At 40.0% G+C, this 11,062-nt stretch overlaps 2 protein-coding genes across 4 annotated transcripts; one reads left to right on the forward strand and one right to left on the reverse strand.

The window, feature by feature from the left end:
* Positions 1 to 60: 60 nt before the first annotated feature.
* Positions 61 to 4,631, reverse strand: LOC138209674 (N-acetylmuramoyl-L-alanine amidase-like). Of its 2 annotated transcripts, none has more exons than XR_011179179.1 (5): positions 4,408 to 4,631; positions 2,456 to 3,316; positions 1,205 to 1,415; positions 440 to 796; positions 61 to 115 (listed from the first exon to the last, which is right to left on the reverse strand). XR_011179179.1 is itself a non-coding variant. In XM_069168412.1 (5 exons), the coding sequence occupies exons 1-4, from the start codon at positions 4,478 to 4,480 to the stop codon at positions 493 to 495; spliced, it is 1,449 nt and encodes a 482-aa protein (XP_069024513.1). In that variant the 5' UTR covers positions 4,481 to 4,631; the 3' UTR covers positions 61 to 115; positions 490 to 492. The 2 variants fall into 2 exon arrangements, 1 of the variants encoding a protein (XP_069024513.1); XM_069168412.1 differs by having other exon boundaries at positions 490 to 796.
* A 915-nt stretch (positions 4,632 to 5,546) lies between these two features.
* trappc5 (trafficking protein particle complex subunit 5) lies at positions 5,547 to 8,283 on the forward strand. Of its 2 annotated transcripts, none has more exons than XM_069168117.1 (3): positions 5,547 to 5,601; positions 5,821 to 6,107; positions 7,101 to 8,283. In XM_069168117.1, the coding sequence occupies exons 2-3, from the start codon at positions 5,838 to 5,840 to the stop codon at positions 7,395 to 7,397; spliced, it is 567 nt and encodes a 188-aa protein (XP_069024218.1). In that variant the 5' UTR covers positions 5,547 to 5,601; positions 5,821 to 5,837; the 3' UTR covers positions 7,398 to 8,283. The 2 variants fall into 2 exon arrangements, with proteins under 2 accessions (XP_069024218.1, XP_069024219.1); XM_069168118.1 differs by having other exon boundaries at positions 5,588 to 5,606.
* Positions 8,284 to 11,062: the final 2,779 nt, after the last annotated feature.

Consider the following 11,062-nt stretch of genomic DNA (forward strand, 5'->3'; position numbering starts at 1 on the left):
GATCCTGATGATGTAAGACTTGATTCAGATGAACAAGACAGGTTTAAGAAACAATAACACTTATTGTAGATTGTGAATTCTCTCTTTATTCTTCTGATTCTGGAGAAGCGGCCTCCTGTAAAATCACAAAAGGAAAAATAAGATGATTGTGAAAAAGGATGTGTCTGTTTTTGTTTTTTTGGGGAACAAGGGGTCTCACTCCTGTAGGTAAATCTGATTTGTATTAGTACATCAAATCTACTGTTGCTCTGCATGAGGGGATGATCAGAGAGAGCTAGGTGGTTATTCAAGGCAACATTGGCTTAATCCTGCACTGTGGATCTAAACTGAGCTCTCAATGTTAAATGATGAACTGGTCCAGAGTCTGGAGGATTATCCAAGATCCATGTCATACAGTGGTATTATTTCAATAATTGGTCAAAAAATATAGTTGTCAAACCCTGAAGGACATGAATGATGTTTAGGAATCTGAAGAAGGCTGTGGGTGACCTGTCACTCCTTGAAATGTTCCCAGCTTCTTATTTCAGAAAAGAGGGCGTCTCCAGGGCAGGTGGTGTAGTTCACCACCTGTCTGTGGCCGTGGATGGTGAAGTTGGCAACCAGTCCTCCTCCATCCACAGCACATCGGACTAGACGATGACGCAGGAGGTCCATGGCATGGCGAGACGGCAGGGAGGCCGTGTAGTTACCGATGATTGACACGCCGTACCCGATGGAATTGTGGTTCCTGGTGTGTGTGCCGAGGTGGTTCCAGCCCCTGCCTGCGTAGATGTAGCCATCAGAGCCGACCACAAAGCTGAGGGCACGAAGATATCACAGGAGATGATCACTGAATGGTGTGAATAATAACTGGTCTGAAGTAGGCTACACTTGTATTTTTCTGCAAAAATTGGAGGTGATGCAAATAGTGCAAGATATTCAGGAGTTATGCCAAAATATATTTAAGTGATGCATTTTCAACAATAGGGAATGTCCTTACAATACATAGTCAGTAGCATTCTTACTAATAGCCTACCTTCACTTACATTAACAGATGTATTAAACTATCTCCTTGGTTTTTCCACATAGTTCAATGAGAAGTTTGAAGTTTGATACCACTCTGTGACGTGGAGAGTGGTATCAATCTAATCATCTAACTCTAAGCAACAAAGCAAATGAAGTATATTTCCCAAAAGGTCAGACCATTCCTTCAAAGGTCGGTTACCTGTATCCAATGTCATTCCAGCCTCGGTCTTCCTGGTGGAATTTCTGCATAGCCCTCATGTCTCGAGAGCAGTTTGGAAAGGATAAACAGGGCGATGATGGCTCGTAGGTGTGGTGAACATAGAGAAACTGGAGGGGAAGAGTGAGTGGGATGGGTGTACCTCGGTGGGCATTTGCTCCCCACTGACATCGAGGGATGATTTGAGGGCAGTCTGTGTGTAGAAGGAGAGACAATGAGTATTAGGATACGAATAAATACAGACTTTTCACAAAAAAATGCCATGTTGGCGAAAAACAATGACTCAGTTAGTTTATTGGCCTGAGACAAAAACAAAACACAATTAGACAGCCTGTCGCCACATATTATACAGAGCGGGCTTGGAGAATGAGAATCACCTGTTGTGATGAACCCGTAATTTAAGTAGGACTCTTTGTATTTTATTTTAAATGCACCTTTCTTTTTGTTGGTGGTCTTGGAATTTTCTGTTGTTTCATCATTCGGTCTTTCCCCCTTTTCAAGGAACCTCTCCAGAGATGTTTGTTTTTTGGTCCACGGTCTGGTGGTTGGGGACCCCTGCTCTAGTGGACTACCTGCTGTAGTGGACTACCTGCTCTAGTGAACTACCAAGTGTATTACATGCTTTGGCATGATACCTGGTTGCACTGCACATCCAGCAGATATGAGGCACCCTCATTGTTAATTTTCACTTTCTGTATCCTTTTTTTGTCTTTACTAAATCCAGAGAAATATTGGTCTCTTTTGCTGACACATGCACCCGTGTTCACTTGGTAACAGTGTCTGCTGTGTGGTGCTGAGTGTGTTTATTGGGGCCTTTTTTACTGCTAAAAGATGCCTTAAAGTTTAAGGGAGTCAACATTACTTTAGTTACTATAGTTAATATTTATCTGTGGGTTTATTTTCATTATAAATGCAGCTACCAATTATTTAAAAAGAATATTGATTACAGCAACTTTAAAGAGCAAAGTAATGCCCGTTAAATGTTTTTGCTGACCTCTAATGGTGACCTCCTGACATCATGTTTTCAGCCTGGTTTGAAGTTACTCTTAAAGGGATCTGGATCAAAAAGATCTGTTTGTCAAAGTTGTGCATATGTACAAGATTTATTTTTTTTATTAAAAAAAAATATTGTCAAATCTGTGGTATGTCATTATTTGCAAAGGTTGTCCAAGAGTAATACTGACAGTAATCATTATTTCCACCTCTAATGTCTTTGATCACTTCATGGCTCACCCCAGTACTTGTGAACAAATGCCAGCAATCCGTCCTTCACCGCCTTCCCCACTCCGGTGTCCAGAGCAATCCATTCGGTCTTCTCCAACTTCCACACCAATGCCAGCGTCTCCATCACCTGGCTGTGAAGATCAAGTGACTCCAGCATGGATCGGGAGAGCTCCCTTCGCCTCGGGCTAACATGACTGGTCACAGCATCGAGGCCACGCCCCTCGTGCAGAATAAAACTATAGTATCCTTTTAAAATCTCACTGAGGGCCTGAGGCTGCTCAGATGCAGGTAGATTGCTGAGGCCCAGGCCCAGTATAGCTCCATCCATGCCCCCATTGATGATGGCATCTGTGGCCAGAGTGGCAGGCCGAGACAGCTTGAACACCTTTGGACGCTCCATGCTGTCCCAGCACCCGTTAGGACCTAAGCGATTAGATGCTGGGAAGTCCTGGAGGCTGAGGAATGACAGGCCAAGTGTCCTGCCCAGGGTGAGAGGGAAGATCCCAGCTGTTGTCGTCCCCTCCATCTTGGCTTTCAGTCCTGATTCAATGCCCAGTAATAAGGGTGCAAGTGCCACCGTGGTGCCATCTGGAGCGAGAACCACCCCTCGTTCTTCTCCATGGTCCGTCACAATGTGGTGAATAGCTTTGTCAAAGAAGCTAAAGGAGGATGCGTTGAGAATGGCTGTCTCTAGAACTTTAGCGTCACTGAGATTATATGATGCACCCAAGAAATGGATGGTCATTACATCATCATTGCCGGCGGTCCTCCGCAGGGCCCTGACCAGAGCCAAGGGGGACAGACCAGTGTTGGAGCCTTCAACCTGCTGCACGGCTTGAATGAAGCTGTCCATGTTACGCAGGTGGATACCTGACAGCAACACAAACAAGGTGAAAAAAAGAAGTGAAGGAAGTTAATGATAGTGCATTAATGAGTGAGTGAATGAAGTTTAGTCAAACAGTGCCACTGTTAATGTCCTCAATGACATGATACAAGTTTTATATATAAAGCCAGAGAGAAACTTTGGTGTAGAAAAAAGTAAATCAAAAATGTTGACATATGGATCTAATACCTTCTCAAGTGGCACAGTTACTGATGATGATGGTCAGCTACATAAGCAACTGAAAATGATTGGGTGGTGAGAAGGATGAAATATATGTTTTAAAAAAGCAAGGCATTTCCCAGCATTAATAATATTTATTTTGGATCCACATTTGACTTAGAAATAAACATCCTCTTTTCAATATCTATTACCAAAACTGAACTAAGTTGTTACAATTTGTTTCACATTTACTAAAAGGGAAGAAGTATAGAAAATGCAAGAGGAACTTCACATCTGGAAACTATTTGGAAAGGTACAATTGTTTTTGACTCCAAAAAAAATGGGGAAATTGCTCAAAAGAGGAAACAACAAGCAAAATGATTTGTGATCTGTTCTTCCCCAGTCCTATAACCTGGTGTTATGGCTACTTCCTTCACAGCTCATGTTAAAACAATTATCCCAACATCTCCCTGATGCTTGTTGGAGGAGGTGATGATCAATTATTCAAACAGCATAAGCATACAACTTAACCAGAGTGCTTCTTTGTCTTAGTTTAAAAACTCAACAAATCTCCATAAATGTACACAACATCACTTTCTTTATGTCTGTGTCTCGCTCCTATGTGATATTTATTTTTGGAGACAGATGTAGACATTTATATATCTGTGTGTGATGAGTGAATCTCTGAATGATTTGTTTGTTGCATTCAGAAAATACAACGTTTAATATTCGAGTAGTAAAGTAAGGAAAATCTGCAGTTTACAGATAACAAAAAATGAGTGAACGCCAACATGCCACATGTATAAAGAAACTACTCTTTATCAACAAACAGAAAAGTAACTAAATTAGTTCAATGAAAAATGGAATGCAAGATCAAAAAAAAAAAAATGTTTTCCATATGTTAAATAACTGAGCTTACCTGTCGGCCTGCTGTCGACAGCAAGGAAGGAAAATAAAGCCAGAACAAAAAAAGTACTTTCGAAAACAGTCATGTTGCATCTCCTGCTTGTTGCCTCTCAAAATGCAGTTTTTGGTTCAAACAAAAGAAACAGAATTAGGTTTTTCTCACGCTGAATGGAGAAACCTGAACAGTGAGATGTGAAGGAACCTCCACAATAATCCTGTGCTCCCTGTGACTGAGAGGATTTGTGTCAGTGTATTTGTGTGGGTGTACGTGCATGACTGCAGCCTTGTGTCCCAACAGAGAGGAGTACTTTGTGTACACTTGTGGCATCAAATATTGATTTAGCCAACGGTGAATCAAAGTGTGTCACGAACAAAACAGAATTTGCCCCCTTCAGTCCGTCACAATGTTCACTACAAATGTTTTTATCTCAGTTCGATGGAGGCGTCACTTTTCTCTTGCCTGTGATACAATTTTGAACATCTTTTGCATGTCATTCAGCAAATACGACAGAAGTGGAAGATAAACCAGATTTATGGTTAATGTTTACCATCTCATGTGATACGTGCATCTGTTATGTAAACGTTTTTAGTCACCGGTGAACAATCGATTAAATGTGGACTTTTAAAATAGGAATTACAGTAAACGGAAATTTACCTGATGAGGGGATGTTTTTCAAGATGTTGTCGAGATACAACAACATACAACAATTTGTCATGAATGCAAAAAAAACCGTCACTATCTTGGGAATTTTGCATGCACTGAAATAAGTGTTACATATAATCCTAGACTCGTGGAAGAGTGGGTTTCAAAGAGACACGAGACTTCAAGGGCCAAAATCACAGAGATGCCTTTATATTATATTTGAATTATAAAACAGTATATGGTTGTCTTGTGATAGTTGGCACCAAAGTGTAAGACTTTAACTCAATCAAGTTAACAAATCAAACCAAAAAAGTTTACACAGATTTACATTTAACAAACTTTTTCGGAAACGGGGTTGTATAAATACGAATGTGTTATTAAGATTTTATGAACCCACAAAGTTAAATCCCTGAAGGCATGTGTCATCAACAAAATGTATTGGAGATCATTTCTGCCTTTAAAAAAAAAATACAAATTCTGGCCCAAAAAAAAAAAATCGATCAGTGGTGTCGTGCGACCCAGTGACGTTTCCAACCCGGAAGCAACAGAACGACAACAAAACAGGTGTAGTAAGTGATCAAATGAGTGCTAATTGAAGAGTGTGTTTTTGTGGAACCTCATTTGAAGTATATTTCTGTCATCCGTGCATGGTGGCATCTTTGTAGATGTTATTATGCTGTTCCGCGCATGCCTGCTGCGGTTTTGTCCCTGGTTAGCATTGCCAGCTTGGCCTGACGTACAGCAGCTCGTGTTTTACGTCTCTCTAATGTCTCCTCTTCACAGCTGTGCACCAAACAACAATGGAGACTCGCTTCACCAGAGGCAAGTCGGCTGTTTTGGAGCGGCCCCTGAGCCGCTCTAAAACCGAGGTGAGCGTGAGCGCCTTCGCCCTGCTGTTCTCGGAGGTGGTGCAGTACTGCCAGAGCCGCGTGTACTCGGTGTCCGAGCTGCAGGCTCGCCTGGCGGCGCTGGGGCAGCAGGTAGGAGCCAGCCTGCTGGACGTGCTGGTGCTGAGGGAGAAGAACGGCAAGAGAGAAACCAAATTGCTGAACATACTGCTGTTCATTAAGGTACACACCCACCGTGTGTGTGTGTGTGTGTGTGTGTGGAGACTGCAGTGGGGTTATTGTGATGTGATTATATAGTAGAGCAGCTGTTTTCAAAACCAATCATCTGTGACTCGATAACTAATTAACAGTTGCTTTATAAGATGTGTAGAATGTTTAGAATATGACATTAAAATGCTAACATGTTGGTGAAAAGTAAAAAGTTGATGTGGAAAGGGCTCTTCTGCATAAAGAGTCATTTTTATATTGTTAATTACATTTTCAGAGTTTGAGAGTGGGGTGCAGCTGTTGTCTTGACCTTCTTTGGCAAGTTCTGACTTTTTGAGTGTTGTTGTGTTATTTATCTGCTTAAGATTTGTCTAATTTTAGAAAATGTACACAGGTGTTCTAATATTAATGGGGAAAAATACGTACTTTTGATTAAAAGAAATTAACAATTTCCAGGGGAATGTCCTCAAAATCCACAACAAATAGATACACTAGTGAGTCTTTTCCAAACTTAGGGAAAACATTGATTTTGCTCATAATGCCAATTGTAAATGCAGGATACTTATTTATAAAGAAGTATTTTTACAGTGTTTTACTGTGGTATTTACTTAAGTAATGAATCAAAAGACTTCCATCAACACTGGCTTTGAAAAAGGTTCATAAATCAGGTTGTCAGAAGATGTGACAGAAGAAGTCAGGAAATTGTAGGAAATACAGCAGGCGTCCTCCAGAATTATGAGTAGTCATCATCACCATCAGCAAATACTCGCATTAATTGGAACAGTTGATGGTGTGAGATACAGAAGAATGAAAACTGAAATATAATCAGATGGATGTGGTCACATAAACCGCTTCACCAATATGTTTTATGTGTACTTCTGTCATCATTGTATTGAATACCAGTTAAAATTTTTGCCTTTGGCTGCAGGAAATATAAAAATGGACTATAAAATAATAGTGTACCACTTTCAAAGTTAATTACTGTTAGTGTAATCCCAACCGTCACAGGTATCAGTGTGGGGGGCGTTATTTGGTAAGGAGGCAGACAAGCTGGAGCAGGCCAACGACGACGACAAGACGTACTACATCATCGAGAAGGAGTCCCTCGTCAACACCTACATCTCTATTCCCAAGGAGAACAGCACCTTGAATTGTGCAGCCTTCACCGGAGGCATCGTAGAGGCCATCCTCGCCCACAGTGGCTTCCCCGCCAAGGTCACGGTCCACTGGCACAAAGGCACCACCCTCATGATCAAGTTCGATGAGTTGGTGATCGCCAGAGACAAGGCGCTGGAAGGCAGATAGTGGAGAGATGGATGAGAGGCTGGCAGGGTGCGTGTGGTGGAGGTGGGATGTTATGTGTCAGCTGACATTTCTGTATGACTGCTGGATTGTAAATTCGCTAATTCAAGAGAAAACCGAATGTGATGAGAAGAAGAGAAGGATTTGCTATAAATCTGCAGATAATTGTAACTGACTGATGAATGATGATTAACTAAATTATTAATTTGGTCTATAAAAGTAGCAGAAAATTTCCCTTACAATTTCCAAGGGCTGGAGTTGATGCGTCAGAATTCAAATTTGATTTGATTTGAGTATCCATTTACCATCAAACAAAACAAAAATTAGTACATTTTTACATTTAATAAGGCAGGAACAAGCCATTTTTTTTTTTAAGTTTTTGTCACTCAACAAGTTGACAAATTATTTCACCTCTGAAGAAGAGTTTACTGTGTTGAATGTAACTGTTACTTAGACATATTTATTTGTTGATTCCACTTTTTTTCAGTGGAAACTGAGACTTGCCAGGAAAAAACTGAATGTAAAGATTGCACCAAAATGTCTACGTAGTTTAAACATTTGGTAAAGTTTGTGCTGTAAACATTTTCCAAGCCAAACAACTGATGGAAAATGCTCCGTATCTCCAGATTACCATATTAGTCAGATGAAATGTGCGGCTACATCTGTGGGCCTGATGGGAACACAGCTGTCCATACTTGTTTGGGATCACCACATCACTGTAAGAGTCTTAACAGAGATGTATAAAGGTGGGACAACTTTACTTGTGTAACATGATAAGCCTGCAATGTGAGCATTATGGTTTGCATGTGTGTTAATGTTAAATAAATGTTTATACCTGTACTTGTGATCAAATGTACATAAATGGATAAGGGAGTGCTTTTTGGATAAACATGTTTTTGGTTTTGGTTTTTTTAGCCCTGAGAATAATAGCATTGCAATTTATGTTTTAGGAAACACAGATGTTTGACCTTACACAGCAGGATGCCACAACTGGATAGTTAAAGGTTGGGAAATCAAGGAGTGAAGGGGAGTCGTTGTCTGAGAGAAGAATAAGACTTGTCATTGTGCTTCTGTTTCCGAGTAGCTGAAATGTGGCGATAAATAGACTGATGCTAAAGACATTTCCAAGAGAATTTATTATGCACTGTTGAAATACTGCACAGACACTCAAGACTTCAAGATAAACAAAACACCTGCTATGGTTGTCCAAAAATGCTGTTAATATAATGTAAATCACCATAATATGGAGAGATTTCTACAACCAACTCAAAGGTAATGACAGAAATACACTTGCTTAAATTATAGAGCACAGTCCCCAAAAATGTCCCATTCAAATAGTTATATATACGTAGGTCTATGGTCTCGTAATTTTCTTCAACGTGTACAGAAGATTCTGAAACAGACATCTTTACAGGAGGCAGATGAAACAGCATTGTTCTAAATTGGTCTCTGGTTTTTTACCTCTACATGTTGCACACCGGCACATATTGATAGGTCCAGATTGAGTGACATCATCATGACCCCCGAAATACTCACTAAAATAGACAAAAAGACACCTACATTACTAAGAGAAAATGTTTACTAACAGATGAAATAAAGCAAATGATTATGACTAGATGATTATCATAATAATGATGAATAATGATCAAATATAAGCTTACTGCAAAGTATACTTTTACAGCACCAAATTATGTGTGTTGTAGCTTTTTCACTGAATAATCAAAACAATAGAAACCCTTGCAGTTTTTCCCTTAGACAGATAGCCTGAGCATATATCCTGGATCTCACTGAATCATGGTTAAAGAAAAGTGTGAGTGAGTCTGATGTGGCAACAAATGATTATGCTTTATTCAGAATTGACAGAAGCTGCAGAGGAGGGGGTGTGGCTGTATATGTAAAATACTGTTTTTCTGTCTCTTTGCTACCTGCCTTTTCTGCGCCAAATTGTTTTTGAGGTTATTGCTCTAGAGGTAGTTTATCAAATTTTCTTTTTGTTACAGTTGGTATATACAGCTCCACCTCAACTGTCACTAGCTCCATAAATGAGCTATCAAATACTCTCTCTACCTATGTACATAGAGAAGTAATTATCACGGGTGACTTTAACATTGACTGGCTCTCCAACTCCTCCAACCATTTTAAAGAGATCTGTTGCAGTCTTAATTTGTCGCAGCTAATTAATTAGTCTACTTGAACCGATCTCAAAAACCCTCAGAATTCAACACTGATTGACCTAATATTATTGAATAGGAGTAATAAGATTGTCTCTGCTGGTGTATTCGATTTTGGGATTAGTGATCACTTTCCGGTGGCCTGTATTAGGAACACTTGCTTAACGAGATCACGATCACAGATTGTCGTTCAGCGTTATTTTAATGAACAAGCTTTCCTAAATGATCTCTGCCACAGTGACATTTACCGTAATGCAGAAATTCCAGATATTGAGCTTGCTTTGGAATTTTTCACGATTACCGTCCTCACAGCCATAAATAAGCATCCACCCTTTAAAAAGTATGAAGTAAAAAATAGATCAAGCCCCTGGTTTACAAAGGATCTATCAGACCTGCACACAGAAAGAAACAAAGCTTGGTCCTTCGCTCTGGATTTAGTCTCTCGGTCATATTCAAATCCCGCCAGTTTCTGCAGGGCCGTAAACACTAATAACAACAACCTCTTGACAATTCCTATTCAGATTAAGGTCAGTGACTGCTTATTGTCTGACCACAAACAGATTAGCCTAGCTTTTAATAAACAATTTAAAGCAGCTGGTCACCTTTTTGAAAATGGGGGATCAAATCACTCACCAATTTAACTGATTCTCGTATCCCTGTTTACCTTCAATCCCGTTTCCCTAAATGTATTCAGTGATACTCTCCTTGCAATCGATCCCAGGAAGTGCACTGGAGAAGACAATTTGGATACTTTTTTTCTCATGCTCTCAACCCAAATTATCACATTACCAATATCCTATATTTTCAATCTCTCCGTCTCCTCTGACATAGTTCCAAAAGTCTGGAAAATGACTCACATCACACCCCTACAGGAATGATCTAACAATTACAGACCCATACCCAAACTGCTCTGTATTGCTAAAGTCCTGGAATCTTTAATAAATTATCAATTGAAGGTTTTTGTGTCCAGAGCTTCCATATTGAGCCTTTTTTAGTCCAGTTCTAGAGCAGGCCACAGTACTGTAGCTGCTGTTACTGTGGTCTTTTATTGCCCTCCAGCAAGCTCTTAAGGACATACGACTTCTATTGAACAGATCCATAGACTACAATAATCTCAATAATAATCTCAATATTTCTACCTTAAATGTATTTACAATCAAAAGAGTCACGGAATATAAATATCTCGGCGTCTGGATTAATGAAAAACTCACATTCAAATTTCACATTGATAATCTTGTTTGCCGACTCAAACAAAAGGTTGGCTACCTCAACAGAAATGTTTCCCATGTTTTGTAGGAAAAAGGTTGTTTAGGCAGTCTTCATGTCACTCTTAGACGACAAAGCTGTGATTTATAGACAGCTGCCTCAACACTTAAACCTTTGGACTCTGTCTACCATTCCACATTGAGATTTATTACAGGTAATGGCTACAATACTCATCACTGCCTCCTATAAGAAAAGGTCGGCTGGTCTTCTCTTCAACAGCAACGTCACACT

This window comes from Embiotoca jacksoni, unplaced genomic scaffold, assembly GCF_022577435.1.
Source record: "Embiotoca jacksoni isolate LCO1_2020_lvr unplaced genomic scaffold, fEmbJac1.0.p SCAF_4, whole genome shotgun sequence".
NCBI lineage: Eukaryota > Metazoa > Chordata > Actinopteri > Embiotocidae > Embiotoca > Embiotoca jacksoni.